The sequence below is a fragment of the Choristoneura fumiferana genome, chromosome 5 (assembly GCF_025370935.1).
Source record: "Choristoneura fumiferana chromosome 5, NRCan_CFum_1, whole genome shotgun sequence".
Taxonomy (NCBI): domain Eukaryota; kingdom Metazoa; phylum Arthropoda; class Insecta; order Lepidoptera; family Tortricidae; genus Choristoneura; species Choristoneura fumiferana.
In genome coordinates, this window is record NC_133476.1 from 2,662,983 (window position 1) to 2,679,804 (window position 16,822).

Below are 16,822 nucleotides of genomic sequence, written 5' to 3' on the forward strand. Positions count from 1 at the left end.
GAATCAATTCAGAAGTGGAATTTGAAACTAATATAAGTGTCCTAATAGTGCAAAGTGGAACATCTTGATCTTATTCCCATTACGAGTATCAATATCATCCTTTTGCAACTTAGAAATATTCATTCAATAAAAGCAGCATAATTGGTTGTACTCACTCTTAACGTTTGTCCAACAGTCCCATAAACGAGTACGTCATCGGTTCTGGAGAGAACATCAACATAGATGTGGCAGTAGAAAACAATGGAGAAGATGCTTTCGAAGCTGCTTACTACCTGAAGATCCCCGCTGGTGTAACTTACGCTAAGATGGAGAGGCTGGACAAGGACAGTGCTGAAGCTAGCTCTGTGTACTGCTCAATTAGCCCAAAGGATATCAATGGGACCACCTCGCTCAAGTGTGAATTAGGCAATCCAATGTCGTATGGCGAAAAGGTACCGTTGAATTCATTAGTCAACCTGCAAATAAAATAGGGGGGCTTTACTTCCTTCAGTATTTCTGTATCTATCATCTAATTATGCAATAGTTGAGCGCATGCCAATTAGACAATATAACTAGGTTTCATTTCACGCGCCATATCTTCATTCAAGTCAGTTTAATTTTCTGAAATGTAATCACTGCTATGTTATTACAAAGCTATCAATAACATATCATTCAAATTATATAATAAAATACATACTTTCTACTATTGACTACTCTTTATCTGTCCAGGTGAACTTCCGTGTGGTCCTAGAGGTAGACGTCACGACCTCAAACATCGTCTTCGACATGGAATCAAACTCCACCAATCCTGAACTGAACACTGGCTACGACAATGTCAGACACCTCAGCATATCTGTGCTTGTTAAAGCTATTCTATCTATTATTGGGTAAGTTGAGAATTGTTTCACCTGCTGTTATTAGGCCTATTGTATCTCTTTAAAGCAACGTCATGAAAGAAAGAAGAAGTGAGCCAATTAAAGTGAAAATCACGTGAGTGGTTCGGTATTTATTTATGTAAAAAAACTTTGTACAATTTTTATCGCAGCATAAACATTAATATTCTTAATTTTCATTAAGAAATGACATTTTCTTCATCTTCATTAAGAAATGAAGATTAAGAATATGAATGTTTTTAAATTGCTACGAACAAAAGTGACAAACTTTTGGGTTATCAGCTCTTATCTCAGGCAAGAGAAGAAAAATAAATTGTTTTATGTCATCTGTAACCTTACGATCATTTTTCAGTGCATCTGACCCACCAGAGCTTCACTACAACGCGTCGCTCTACGAATCATCGAATCTGACAGACGAGACCAAGCTTGGACCTCAAGTCATCCACAAGTATAACATCAAGAATGAGGGACCCTTCACTGCTGATGAAGCTGAGATTTACATCATGTGGCCGTACCAGACCCTCACTGGTTAGTAATTTCTAACGTTGCTCTCTCAGGGTTGTTGAAATAAAAAAAACTATCGGACTTTGGTGCTCAGTATAACAACACCCAAGCAAGATCTTTGTGACTTTCTGTCACAAAATCATCAACGTAGAGCTGCAATCTTCCTTCAGACGAAAGTGTGATCTTCTATTCTTCTTCTTCTAAAAGTGAAATCTTCTATTCTTCTTTCAGGTGAAACGTTAATGTATATGCTGGTGCAGCCGCAGCCGTTAGGCAACGTTCGCTGCGACGTCGCACGTCACGTTAACCCTGACAACCTGCTCGTCCAGAACCCTTACGCTTTCCTGCTTACCAAGGAGAAAGAAGGTTAGTCTAGTAGATTGCAAGTTGAATGACTTGAAGAATTGTAATAAAACGTATGTTTAAAAAAAACATATAATAAAAAAATAAAAAACCCGACTGCCAAAACTAAAAGGAAGAATATAAGTCAAGTGGTCTAGAACTCTGTTAAGTAGCTTATTTAAAGTTCAACAGTCGGGACCCACTACTAAGAGTTTTTGAGCGTCACGATTTAAATGGGTCCCGACTGTTGAATTTTAAATTAGCTACTTAACAGAGTTCTAGACCACTTGACTTATTTTCTTCCTTTTAGTTTTGGCCGTCGGGTTTTTTGATTTTTTTAATTTAATGTTTTATTTTACACTTTTTTGATATTTATGTGAAAACGGTAGATTAAAAGTATGATAACTCATATATCTTTAGAATTGGCTAATTATTAGCTTTCATTTGATACCCATATTGTTACAATACAATTTTTTTTTCATTCCTCCGCCTTTTTTTTGCAGACGCCATATTAAAATATTATATAGCCTATGTCACTCCGACAGTTATGACGAATCCAATGATACCTCATATGTCAAAATCCGTCTAGCCGTTTAGGCTGCAGCGAGGACCAAAGAAATAGACATACATACATACATTACATACATACGCTCGAAAAACATAACCCTCCTTCGGGCAGTCGGGTAAAAATGACTACTGTCATGTTTCTTGCGGCGAATTCCTCTTGGCAATGATGGTCTTAGGACCCTCTGCGGCCTACTTGCAGAATAAACAGTTTGATTTTAAGTAGTCAGCACTTTTACTAAAGGTGTATGAGCGTTCAAGAAAATGGTGTACGTGATAATCTAGTAAAAAGATATAAATAAGCAATCCCAAAGATATAAATAACTAAGTAGACAATTAAAAGTTTTGACACTTAATTTTTCTTTTTACAGCAATGTTAAGCAGCGATTTTGCAAGCGTATACGCTCAATACATGGAACTAAACTCTGGAGATTGGCTAGAACAGCGTAAGTACCTACGTACCTAAACTTTTACCTACGTACTAAATAAGAAACTACTATACCACGTGCTATATAAATCTGCCTAAAAGTTCATTACTTAATACTCAGTTTTGACGCATTTTTGAGATACATTTTTTATGCGACGTCTTTACGTTACTCCCGGATTGTGTTCGAATCGCTTAACGGTATACACGTGCCTATTCAATTATTGGAATTACACCTTTATAGTGTTTGTGGTACTAGTCGTGGCAATGAACTCTTAGGCATAGTTAGGCGGCGGAAGGTATAATTCATTATATTAATGTCTAGTACGTAACTCAAGCGTAGTTTTGAAAATGTACATAGTGACAAACATATTTTAGGATATTACACGAGAGGCAGCCAAAGCAGTGGTGGTTTAGCTTCAAGCCAAAATGGTGGTGGCTTTAGCTCAGGACAAGCCAGCGGTAGCCAATCTTGGCAATCAGGCCAGGCCACTGGCAGCCAGGGTAGCCAAACTTGGCAATCTGGCGAAAGAAGCCAAGGAAGCAACAGTTGGCAATCTGGCCAAACCAGCGGAAGCACAAGTGGTAACGGCTACAGAGAGGAATCTCGAGGTGAAGGATTTACCAGTGAACAGCAAGAAAATATCAGACGGCAGTTGGCAAATGCCGCGCAATCTGGGTTCCTTAGTGGTGGAGCGTACCAAACCAGTGGCGGGTCCAACCAGAACAGAGGTGGTTTGAGTCAAGAAGGTCTACAGGAAGGCCACAAGATCGTAAGATGGAAGAACAGGACTATTGTATACGACGAACATAATAATATCGTGTCGCAGACTGAGACGAGCACTGAATACGGTTCGCTGGGACATGAAGGGGAAGCTGGCAGTTCTTTCCACTTGTGAGTATAGCATACGATATAATCTTGCATGAAACGTAAAATATGTCTTATCCCGTATGAATTTTGTCTAAGGACCTAAAAATCTGGTACCATATATATTGTATTTTAGAAATGACAATATTGCTGTGCAAAACATCAATTTTCATATTTCAAATTACTTTCTTACAGAAGTGATAGTCACTTCGGACAGCAAGGTTTGCAAGGCGGCCATGTAAGCGAAGGATCCCAGAGTGGCTATGCTAGTAGATCTCAAGGTGGTTATGCCAGTGGCTCTCAAAATGGCTATGCTAGTGGCTCACAAAGTGGGTATGCTGGTGGTTCACAAAATGGTTACGCCAGTGGATCCCAAGGCTCTCAGGGTAGCCAGCAAGGTGGAAGTTTTGTACACGGCAACTGGGGAACAACCGAGACAGTCAACCGTGACGTCATGAAGGCCGATTCGTCCACGTTCAGAACTGGAGTGGTCACACTAGTTGATGCTGAGGAAGATCAAATTAGTGGTAAGTCTTTCAATAGAAGAACACTGACCAGAATGAAGTCAACCAACCTCGAATTCCTGAAGAATATTCGGTTTAGAAGTCTTTATAATGAAGTGACTGTTATCTTCGCTCATCAGTGTATTAGCGCGCATTAAGTTAACAAAATAATCTTTCAGGTTTTGGCGTTGATGCAGCTCGCAGCTCTAACAACGAGTTCAAGTACGGCATTGCTCAGGTTGGGGACGGTTCAAGCAGCGGACAAACTGGCAGCCACGCAAGCTCCCAGGGAAGTTACCAGGGCGGTTACCAGAATGGTTACCAGGCTGGTGGCCAGTACTCAGGTGGCCGACAGAGCTCACGGACGCAGAGCTCCAGGAGCGGTGGAGGATACTCTTATTCTTCTCAATCAGGTAATTAAACATCAATTTCAAGTAAATATTAGAGTCTATTCAAGTTTGGAGCACCATTAGTATGATCAGGATTACATCGTTGAAGAAGGCACTATTGAATTTAAGTTTACTCTATATTTGCTCCCATACCTATATTGATTGAGTGTACCTACCTAGTCTAGTATCGTTTTGAAGTAACCCTGTGGGTCCACAAAAAAAGCTTATACTGACCTATAATTACCAATTCCAATTTCAGGCTACAGTACACACTCCAATGGTGCCTACTCTTCAGCGGAACAGGAGAGACGGGAAAGCACCAGAAGAAAAAGAGAAGAGCCGGTATGTTGTTTTACTTTTAAACCAGTGGCGTAGCGAAGTAGCAGAAGTTCGATCCGCCCCGGACGGCACATTTAGGGAGCGGCAAAATACCTGATACCGATAGCATGACAGCGTTCTAAACTTGGACGTATCTTCGTACAATAAAATTTCTATATTCACTTCTCATTAAATATTTCTCAAAGCAAATCTGCCATCAAAGTTTCCATTATCTCCATATCATCTTGCCCTCAGAACTTCTTTCGATCTTAAACTCTTTGTGTTTCTAAGCTAATGTCTGTTTTAGGTGGACGGTCATCTCATGGCGATCCTGGACCAGTGCAATGCGAAGTACAATTGCGCCGTGGTGCGGTGTACCACGGGTCGGTTGCTGAAGGGTCAAGAGGTGTGGGTGGCTTTACGAGCAAGGCTTAATGCTACCGTGCTTAGCAAGGTAACTCACCACCTTAACCCATTCTTGGGGACCTTTACCAGCATTCATCATCCGTGGTCAAAAAGTTTTTTTTTTCGTAAATTCAGTGAGTATAGCTAAAATAGTGAAAAACCACCCATGAGAGCCCCTACCATTTGGCGGAGTTTTTTTTTACATAAAACTGACCGTGATTGACCCCTATCTCACCTGATGTTAAGTGCAGATGAGGCCAAAGGTGTATCTCACTGATTCAGTAACAGCCTATTCACTCTAGCATTGAAGAACTAGATCGCAGAAAATAGCCACTCCACTTCACTTGGCAACGATTTTATAAGACGGCTCTGGCTGGAGAAGGGCTGATCGTATCGTGGTTTCCTACCCAAGTTTGTAAGAATATATAATGAATAAAACACATTACTATTTCATTCGGATACTTTACCTACCGCTACGTTAAACCTACATCGTTCAATTCAATTTATTTTTGGTCAAATTAATTTGAGTTGTCATTTAATTCAACTTAATTTTCAATTTAATTAGTCATTTAATTCGTTATTCAATTTAATTTAATTTGTTATTTAACTCAATTTAATTTGTTACCTATTTAACTCGATTTAATTTATAATTTAATTCAATTAGTATAGCCAGTAAAATAAGCTTGTATTTTTTTAACAAAAACTTATTAGGTATTCCTTCACGGGTATAAAGCAGCAGCAGTAACTTTTTTTTACACATTCCAGATCTCGAAAGTTCAGCTCTCTTCCCTTGCGACTGCGCACGTGACCCAGCTCCCGATCCAGGGCCGGCCCGAGCGCACCATCTGGCATAATGGCGAGGCGCGGACGCTGGTCAGTCCGCAGCTGGGCGCCGCCGAGAGCGGCTCCATCCCCCTCTGGGTGGTCGTGCTGGCTGCCGTGATTGGCGCGCTGCTGCTACTGCTGCTGATATTTGCTTTGTATAAGGTGAGAGTCTTCATTTAGTTACAAGCCCTCATTTTACAGATTTTACTTATAGTGTTTATCTCATCATAATCATCATCAGCCAGAAGACGTCCACTGCTGAAGAAAGGCCTCCCCCTTAGGACGCCACAATGAACGACAACTCGCCACTTGCATCCACCGGTTACCCGCAATTCTCACGATGTCGTCAGTCCATCGCGGTTGCCACTCGAGAACTTTTCTCCCCCAACAGTTATCTGTTCTTCGAGCGATGTGGCCCGCCCATTGCCACTTCAACTTGCATATTTTTACAGCTATGTCGGTGACTAGTTCTTCGACGAATTTGCGTATTACGGATTGTACTTATCGCGCAAAGAAACTCCAAGCATAGCTCTCTCCATAGCTCGTTGCGTGAATCTGAGCCTCTCCAAGAGGCAGTGCAGTGTTCATTTATTCAGGTCTAATCTTGCAATCTGTTGGGCATCATGTCACGAGGGTCTTTTTACAAGTTTTTATTTTAATTGCCCTTTTCGTTGTTGTATAGGATCAAATTTTGCAAGCTCATTTCGACCTACTTCCAGCGACCAGATTGACTTGACATTTGGTACACATGTGTAAACCGGATGAACAATGCAAGTTCAATTAACAAAAAATACAGCCAGCATAAAAACAACTACAAATTATAAAACTTATTTGTAATTTTACTAACCTAATTTTCGACGAAGAAAAAGAGTGTTACTGCAGTGCACAGTAATATTCAGACCATGTCAATTTATAACTCTAAGTATGCCTTTCGATTTTCAATTTTGTGACATTACTGAACATTATATTCCAGTGCGGCTTCTTCAAGCGTAACCGTCCCTCAGACCACAACGAGCGGCAACCCCTGAACGGCCGCGACGAACACCTCTGATATCCGCCAGCGGAGCCAGTCGCCTCCGCCGCCTCCGCCACCTCCGCCACCTCCGCGACCTCTGACACTTCTGACACCAGCTCCAGCTCAACGGACGCTGCCAGTGACGTCACTAGCAGAGATTCCACGAGCTTCGATAGGTATTGAATACTTATTTAAAATTGGGTTTGGTAAGAAAATGTGTAGCAAAAGTATTTTTTTTTCAAAATTCAGTAGTGAGTTACAGCATTATTAAAATAGATACAATTTGTATTAATGCAACGTATATAAATACACATTAGCTTAGTGACAAAGAATTACCATCAGTAATTCGTAGTTCTTTTTTTTGTTCTAAAATTAAGAATTATATTGTTTAATAAATTTAAAAAAATAGATCAAAATGCTGTAAAACAAAGTTTTTTGATGATACAACACTACGTCATGTCGTAATGAAATTAAAGTTATGTGTTCAAATATAGAGGTGGTTTTAACGGTGGAGTTAAATCTGTAAGGGTTTAGTAAAATGGCGGAGGCCGGTACATAGGTAGAGTCTGAATTGTGAGAAAGTATGTTCCAACTGAGCTGTGAATGAATTAAAAGATTTTGTTATATTTTTATAAGATACCTTTATAGTTTCTTTGCCTTAAAATTAGTAAATGAAATATTTTTCTCGTTAATGGTTTCGTTTGGTCAAATCAAATTGCGATTGTGCAGTTGTGCGATTGTTATGTGTAATGTGCGTGCAAAGAATAAAGTCGTAAGTGATGTTACACTGTTTTTGTTAGTTTCCTCTTGTCATACGTTTTTTCATAGCTCAGTTGTGATGAAATGGTTGTTTAAAGTTGTACATTTACTAGCTTAACATGGAGTCATTTTGACATAACTAGATGTGTCATAAAATGTGCCTCGAGAGATTGTATGTGAGAGTTTGTGTCTTAAACATTTTTATTTAAAAATGTCTTAAGACTAACTGGCGTTTCGGAATATAATGTAATAAATGTATATTTTACTACTAGTCACACTAAATACATAATATGTCGGTGCCCTGTGTTAGTATGTAGAAAATCAAAAATTCAAAAGAGGTTTATCTCAAGGTGTGATATTGAACGCGACATTTATCCCTATTTTCACGAATGCTTCGCTATATTTTATAGTGTAAGTATGTTGAAATTTACATACTTGTTGGAAGATAAATAAGAAATATTGTACCTAATGTTTATATTTTATATGAAATATCTCACTTAAGTCAATTACATATGTTTGTCAATTTGAATACATATCAGATTGTTCATGAAAAGAGGGCTAAATGTAAGAGAGAAATGTGATGTAAGCGTTAGTAGGTATATAGGTGTAATTGAATGTAACAATATTTAAATTTCGTATTGTGAGCTAACTATAAAAGGTCGTAACTGCCTGAAATGCGATAACTACTATAATGTTTAGACTTGGGAGGCATATCTCGGAGAAAAAATATTTGAAACGCAATAATGTGTTAATTTGTTATTTTGGGACAATTACAATAATTCGTCTATGAGCTTTTACCTAATACTTACCTAATATTTTTAACCATGTAAATTATGGACCCCTACCCCTCCCCCCTGTCTATTTTCTATACCTTTTAATATTACACAAACAAATATCAATAAAAAAAATACCGAAATAAAAATATAAATATGTAAGTTGTGTTCCTATTTCAATTTTGATTACGGTTGATTTGATATACAACATACAAAATGTAAAAAAAAAAACAAAATATACATAAATATCCAAAAAGAACACTAGAAACATAGCTTCTCGTAACTATAGGTACATGCAGTAGGTAGAATGTACAAACCATCAAGATGTAGGTACCTATATACCCAAATTGTCCATATTGCTTTTGCATTATGTACAATTGCATTATGTACATGTGCTGTGAATATATTCTGTGTGTTGTAAATAATCAGCCATTAATTGTGAACTTTGTAGAAGTGTATAAACTAAATCGCAGTGCCTTAACCCTGCTTATCGCGGGGGCTTTGCTAGCTAAAAGTATAGTCGTTTTAATTACAATTAAATAAAAATGTAAACATAATTAAATATCGCGACGTGCCTTCTGGATCTGCCAGCTACTAATTTATAATTAAATAATGTAAATATACATCACTTATTCGTTTTTTCACGGAATCAAAAGTTAATTGTGTTTGAAGTCATTTTAAATTTCCCTTTTTTTGAAGCATGATGATTATTAAATATATACCTAATAAAATGTTGTTTCTAAAAAAAAATCGCTGACTTAGATGTAATTTAAAAACTTAAATAAGATTTGTTTAAAAAAAATCTCCGTGAATCAACGAACATAAGTAACATGATAATTGTGAAAAAATTGTTAATTTTATATTTTTAATTATTTATTTGACACTTTTATTAATAAGTCAGCTTGTACTTATGGTTAATGGAATATACTAAATCGGATGCCATGTTTGAATGTGATGACGCACATTTGGTTGTTTATGTCGGTAATATTTTGCATTTACCAAAAAAAAAACTTTTAATAAAATTTGTTTTTCATTATCTTGTTTTTTAATGAAATCTTACAATAATTAACAGCTTACCTACCACATTTTTGAAAAGTAAAACGACGTGAGCTGGCTGGTGCATTAATATCTGCCACAGCGGAGCGTGCTAAAATATTTGACACGTCCTTCAGGCCCAAGAAATAGAGTGTTATCAATTTTTATGCACGCTTGTTGTGTCAGATATTGGAGCTGGTGACTGTACCCACTGAGCGAACCATTTTCAATGTGATTTTGAGGCCTGTGTCGAAAAAAATGACAACTCACGCGCATGCCTTGCGCAGCGGCTCACTGTGGAGACCTGGCTAATAAAATAACAGTTAGAGAGTTAGATAAATTAGTAAGGGTACAATTAATTACCTACCTGGTTGTGTAAAATGAATGAACAAGATAAAGATAGGTAACTCAGATTTGATATTATCGGAGCTTGAAATAACGTAGAATAACTACAAAAGCCACACGGCAGACGTCCGCCTGACAATTTAGTAAACGCGGGATTTGCTAGATGGCGTTTTCTTTTACTAACGATCTCTGAATAGACTTCGCGCGGGCACTCGCTAGAGGTCGCTTTTGTTTATTGTTACAATACAATACAAATATTCACACCACAAATCAGTACAAAAACAGACCACAACAAGTATTATTATTGACATTATAGCTTTATTTACTAAATTGTCATTCGGCCGTCTGCCGTGTGGCATAACACATAAGTAAAATATATATACAAGAATTGCTCGTTCAAAGGTATTATTAGATAGATAGATTTAATATTTATGCACCTACCCTCGATATATTATAGGTACTGTTTTATAGGTACTACATTTATTTATTGGTTTCGCGCCAAATAGATAAGTACAGAAAGTGAAGAGATCCATAATATGCGAATCATCGCAGGTACCCATTTATGCGTGTGTCATAATGGGAAAGCGACTGGTATTTTTGAATTGAAATTCCGAGAATTTGTCGCTATCTTGAACTATGCCTAGGGTAACCTAGGTACAGTTGTTTTCGTTTAAATTGGCGGGAAGACAAACGGCCGATTCTGAGTCCGCGATTAAATTAACTCTGTTATTGGGTAGCGACTGCAAGGCAGGAGGATTTAAAGTATTTAAACCGAACTGAAATTGCTGCTGCAACATATTTATAATACGGTATTTGACAACTCCTGATTTTGCCATATCATATATTATTATGAAAATATAGATATACAGATAGTGTTTAGCGAAGAGAAAATTAAATCGGTTGAAAGAAAATCCCTTTCACTCCCTTTTACACGTCCCACTGCTGGGCACAGTCCTCCTCTCAGAATGAGAACACTTCGGCCGTAGTTCCCACGCGGGCCAAGTTCGGATTGGGGACTTCACACACACCATTAAATTTTTATGGTAGGTATCTTGCCGCCACCTAAATGAGCCGCCCGTCTGTCCTGTCTGTCTGTCTGTCTGTGGCACCGTAGCTTTTAACGGGTGGACCGATTTGGATGCGGTTTTTTTTGAAAGCAGGTTTTCTAGCGATGTTTCTTAGACATGTTTCATCAAAATGGGTTTAGCCGTTTTTGAGATATTGTACTTTGAAATGACAAAGTCGGGGGTTTCCAACTTTTTTAACCGACTTCAATAACCTAACTTAACCAACAAAAAGCTACGGTGCCACAGACAGACAGACAGACACACACACAGACACACATAGCGGTCAAACTTATAACACCCCTATGGCTATCAATTCGGTTGTATTTGGTAGAGTGGGTGGGTGGTAGATTTTATTAGACATTCATAAGTGCTTGTTATAGCCTAAATTGAATAAAAATATTTGACTTTGACTTTGACTTTTTTTTTGTTGGTTAGGTTATTAAAAAGACGATTCAGAAATTAGTTTCTCGAGCAAAAATTTAATTAATTACCTTTACAATAAATACGTATAGAATAATTTAACAAAATGACATGTAATAATAATGATATTACCATCAAGCTGTTTCCCGCGACTCCGTTCGGTTAGAATTCGGTTATCGCTATCCCGCGGGAACTAAGCAACTTTCCGGGGTGAAAACTATCCTATGTCCTTCCCCGGGACCTGCCCGGGACTCAAACTATCTGTAGTGTAGGTATACCGAATTTTATCTAAATCTGTTCAGCAGTTTAGGCGTGATGAGGTAACAAACAAACAAACAGCCTTACAAACTTTCGCATTTATAATATTGGCGGGATAAAGAAGTATGACTCATACTGTATGAGTATGAGTATGATGTTGATGATGATGGGACTTTAATAATTATTTAAACATTTGGAGCTTAAATTTTCTCTGTTACTTATCGCGCTGACTGTACAATGAATCCGGCTTCGTAAATCTCGGGCGGCCAGCCTGATCGACCGTGGCAGGGACGGAAATGAAATAACGATAGTGCCCTATTCATTTGTCTGACGTTATTTATTGCCGCGACCTTACATTTATTTGTTTTAAAAATTCAGTGTTAAGTGCCCTTTTATAATATGTTCTTCTAACGACTGCAGCGGTTTAGAGACTAGAAAAAAAAATATTATGCTGAAACCAAAAATATTTTTTTTAGATTATCGTACAAAAGGAATTTCTATTATCCCTAGCCCTAGTATCCTACTCGTACATTATTTTTTTAATCGAATCCGTTTCCATTCTAGCCATCAAGAAAAATTATGAATGTGTAATGTAACGTCTGTAATTAAATTTTAATCATTTATTCATAATTTTCACGCCATGAATCTATACTTTTGATTGATGACATAACTAAGCTTGTGAGCCATAAACTATACGTACCTTAAAGTCTGTTCACACCATGTTTTGTACCTACGTATATAAAGTTTTACTTTAAATTACTCTACTATAGGTATAGGTATACATTTTTAAAAGACGTACCTAATAGTACTTCAAATAAAGGTATTAGACATTTATTTACTCAAAAGAAGTATATATTAAAAAGTAGTATATAAAATAAAATAAGTGTAATTTGAGACCTACACATATATATATATCTTAATAAGTATATAAAAATGAATCCTTATTTCCCTTGGTCACGGCATCACGCGTGAACGGCTGGACCGATTTCGCTAATTCTTTTTTTGTTGTGTTTGCTATTGTCAGGAGAAGGTTCTTATAGAAGATGATTCACAAATTTAAAAAAAACTACACCGGGGGCGAAGCCGCGGGCACCATATTATACGGCTATTATGCGGGCTAGCATATTATATTTGCTAGAATGTGTTTTGGAATCTTGTCGAAATGAAAGTAGCCTTTTGATGAGTCAGGCGCAAACGATCTGCACTCAATTGCAATGTAAATATCATTCAGGGCGTCTGGATTCTCTGATGAATAATATTAATTAAATAGGTTTATTACTTGATTAGGTAGGTACCTACATAATGTCAAAGTAAGTGGCCTGCCAACAAACATAATTATAGTAAAACATGGTTTGTCTAGAGATCTAAAAATAAAAGGAATAGAACACGTACGTTTTTGTTTGTATAATTATTTTTTTATTCGACTGGATGGCAAACGACCAAGTGGGTCTCCTGATGGTAAGATCACCACCGCCCATAGACACCTGCAACACCAGGGGGATTGCAGATGCGTTGCCAACCTAGAGGCCTAAGATGGGATACCTCAAGTGCCAGTAATTTCACCGGCTGTCTTATTCTCCACGCCGAAATACAACAGTGCAAGCACTGCTATTTCACGGCAGGATTAGCGAGCAAGATGGTGGTAGCAATCCGGGCGGACCTTGCACAAGGTCCCACCATAATTTCCTTTTAGCATCGAAAGGCTTGTTGTATTTGGATGTTTTAATCATACCTAGCTAATATACACTCGTAGGTACTTAATATAGGGGGTCCATATCGGCTCGCATACTTGTTGCAAGTCCGAATGTAATATTCGTCAGAATGATCGTTTGTCATAATTCTCTCCTCCCCCCACCGGTGGGATCGGTTTCGGTGGGAAAAAATTATGACAAACGATGATTCGGACAAACATTACAGTATGACTAGCGAATAGTATGCGAACTTTGGGGCTCCCATTTTACCTATTCAGTACCGTACTTGTAAAATAATCGTGGATCTAGTATTTTTGTGGACGCGTACTCGGAAGACGTCAGCAGCAGAAGTGGACGAGCGGTTACGGTTAAATAATCTACAGACGACTGTTTGTAGAGTCGTCCCACCCAAGGCAATAAGAGTGTTGATAATTTTGAGCACTGCAACTGATAATCTATGCTGACTGTACGTCTCACCTCTATTAAGTAGAGACGCAATACAATCTCGCAATAAACCGCTACTCTTTCCAGCCTAATCATTACAGCTAACAAGATTTATACACCCGGCCACACTTGTAACTTCGTTCTTTTCATTAGAATAAACTGAACTCTGTGAGAAACATGCGTTGGTCATTGTAGACGGTTACGCTGACGCTTTAATATAGCTCTTATGGGTGTTGGTGTAAGATAAAAATTAGAGTGATTTTCTTGTGAGAAGCTACGAGTAATTCTAGTCTCAGAAGACTGATATGTGGAGAGTAGGGTTATCTGTTTATTTACTTTGTAAACTCGGGATATTTTGTTTCACGAGTACATAATGCTATAAAGAAATCTTCAGTACAAATTTTCAAGGGTTTCATACCACAAAAGGTATTCCTTATAGGATCAGTTTGTTCCGTCTGTCTGTTCGTCAGTCAGGACACTTTTTCTCAAGGACGCGTGAAGGTATAAAACTGCAATTAATATCAAATACTCATTGTCTGCTACCCCAGAAACCAGTAAATAAATCAACCTACAAATTCATGATAGCAATAAACTAATTATTTGCAGACTAAGTCGCGGGCAAAATCTAGCAAGAGCAAAGTCAACATATAAAGTAAATACTTAAGTCATTGAATTGTATAAAACTCTGCATGCACAAAAAACGAACTTTTCCGATAAATACAATGTAAAGCCTTTAAACATACATATGTACACAACCCTGTCGTCTATGCTCACTTACAATTACAACCGATAGTTTTTCCAAGCCATAAACATATCCAGACCTACATTATGTGTCCAAAATTCATATTAAGTATAATATGGCGATGTCTCCAGCCGGTACCGTGAGACAATGGTATCAGAAACATCGTAAAGTTGTCGCAAGTGGTGATATCAGGAGCACGGCATTGCTATAAATCATATTCCTAGAATTCGTTTTCATATTATCGTTTTGGTATAGTCAAATTATATCACTGAAATCGGTAGGTAGAATCGAATAAGTAGAGATAGATTTTTTAGATTTTAGTTTGAAAGCCCACTCATGGCTTGGATTAAAGCATCGTAAATATATCGACATCTATCGTTAGTAATACAGTGCTGCTTACGTGTGCGTATTTTGTTTTTGTTTTGTATAAGTATGGGGTTTTGGTCATAATGCGTTGCCAAAAATCGAAAATTAATCAATATGATGTAATAAGTGGTCAAACTTACCATGCTTTGCAGAGCATAAACAAGTAATTATATTATTATACTAGCCTTTGTTTGTGACTTCGTCTGAGAAAAAATCGTTAAGCGCTATCCCGCGGGGCCTATGCAATTTTCCGGGATAAACACAAATTGTCTCCGTATCAAATTTCATTTAAATAAGTTTCGCGGTTTAAGCATGGAGAGGTAACAGGCGGACAGATATACTTTCGCATTTATAATATGGTTTGATGTTATCTTTTTACGGTTTCGGATATAAATTATTTTCATCTAAGTCAATATAAGTAATTTTAAGATTAAAAATATTATCATCACTTGGCACGTCTTCTCAGATAAATAAAACGTACAGAATTTTGTTTAATTATTTAAATTTATTATCACTCCTACTCACAAAATACTGCTTATTGCCCTTGAACTTCATTTTCGATATTATTCACCGATTTCTTCACGTCTTCTCTAACTTTTTGAGCACCATGGTTAAGTTTTTCTGAAGCATCTTGAATGAATTCCTGCGTTTTCTCTATGTTGTCTTGAACATTCGTTTTAATATCACCAGCAGATTTGCTAGCATCAGATTTCAATTCATTAGTTTTGTTAAAAACGCTTTCAAAGGCCTTTTTTATTATCTCCTTTTCGCTTTCGCCTAGGTATAAAGTGTCATCACCTGCTTTAGTTAACTTGTTTCTCAGAGATTCAAGTGCCTTCTTTTCATTTTCATCCTTAAATAAAGCAGTTTCATTTCCAAACAAAACTTTAAGCACTTGTTCTTTAACAGAGTCATCTTTTTCCTGTGATTCTTTTTTGTTGACGTCGGTATCTCCAAAGATATAAGTTTTAACACGTGTCAAACGATTCAGAGCTCTTTCAAATAGAGTTCTGATTATTCCTTTATTCGGATCGCTATCTTCTCCTAGTACAACATTGTGAACTTTCATGTAACCATAAGAAACTCCACCTTTGAATCTGTTGTAAATACCAGAGATCATACCGGTATCTTTTTCTTCGTTAGTTCTGCCTTCATGTTCATGATCGTCTGATCCCGCCACGAAGTCTACTCCGTGTGACCACCAGCTATGTATATCGTCTTTAACAGCTTGCGTCGTATTTGAAACTTTTCCGTACACACTGTCTATAACGCCACAGTTAGCTTCATGTAAAATAAACGAAACAGCCACTATTAGCAACACGCTTAGATTCTTCATTTTTGTATGTTCGTTCACGTATTTAAGTTAATATTTAAGTATAAGTTTACTTCTGTCGAATTCACGAATCGTTATGCACTTTTAATGATCGGTGTGCCATATTTATCTACAGCTTCTGACCTTTAACTAGCAAGTAATTAATTTTATCTCTTGTTTACATAGACTACTCTTATTTGCTTTTAGTACTTTGAACGTTGAGTCACTGCCCTAATAGAACTTGTGAGTAATTCAAATTATCTATTTCGTATAATTTAGAATCATTTAAGTTTTCGAGAATCATTGATGAGGCAATGATTCAAAGTCAATGATTCTGAGAATTATGTTCGTTTCTTCGTCATAATAAATAATTAATATAATGCATGGTGACAAATCTTTTAGAAGATTTTTTACCAACCTTATTGTAAATGTGGGACCTGTTTTACTCGTAATAAGTTATGCCCAACTCCACATTTGTGATGCTTTTGGTTAATTACTCTCCTACAGAGGAAATGCCTCTTCTACAGAGGAATTTTAAACTATGCAAGTTGCAACTTGCTGGAGAGTTGCGGATTTAATTA

At 37.3% G+C, this 16,822-nt stretch overlaps 2 protein-coding genes across 5 annotated transcripts in view; one reads left to right on the plus strand and one right to left on the minus strand.

Annotated features, from left to right (window-relative positions):
• The window catches only part of if (integrin subunit alpha inflated), a 186,413-nt gene extending 176,816 nt beyond the window's left edge, over nt 1-9,597 (plus strand). For all 4 annotated transcript variants that reach the window (XM_074087518.1, XM_074087520.1, XM_074087519.1 and 1 more), the window contains 12 exons: nt 176-431; nt 709-866; nt 1,225-1,400; nt 1,608-1,742; nt 2,654-2,728; nt 3,085-3,601; nt 3,770-4,101; nt 4,257-4,490; nt 4,726-4,808; nt 5,092-5,238; nt 5,955-6,176; nt 6,988-9,597. In XM_074087518.1, coding sequence (XP_073943619.1) covers nt 176-431; nt 709-866; nt 1,225-1,400; nt 1,608-1,742; nt 2,654-2,728; nt 3,085-3,601; nt 3,770-4,101; nt 4,257-4,490; nt 4,726-4,808; nt 5,092-5,238; nt 5,955-6,176; nt 6,988-7,065 — 2,413 coding nt within the window. In that variant the 3' untranslated portion in view covers nt 7,066-9,597. The remainder of the gene's footprint in view (nt 1-175; nt 432-708; nt 867-1,224; nt 1,401-1,607; nt 1,743-2,653; nt 2,729-3,084; nt 3,602-3,769; nt 4,102-4,256; nt 4,491-4,725; nt 4,809-5,091; nt 5,239-5,954; nt 6,177-6,987) is intronic.
• A 5,817-nt stretch (nt 9,598-15,414) lies between these two features.
• On the minus strand, nt 15,415-16,358 carry LOC141427762 (uncharacterized). Its single transcript, XM_074087354.1, has one exon. The coding sequence runs from the start codon at nt 16,263-16,265 to the stop codon at nt 15,465-15,467; it is 801 nt and encodes a 266-aa protein (XP_073943455.1). The 5' UTR covers nt 16,266-16,358; the 3' UTR covers nt 15,415-15,464.
• Between the last annotated feature and the right edge of the window lie 464 nt (nt 16,359-16,822).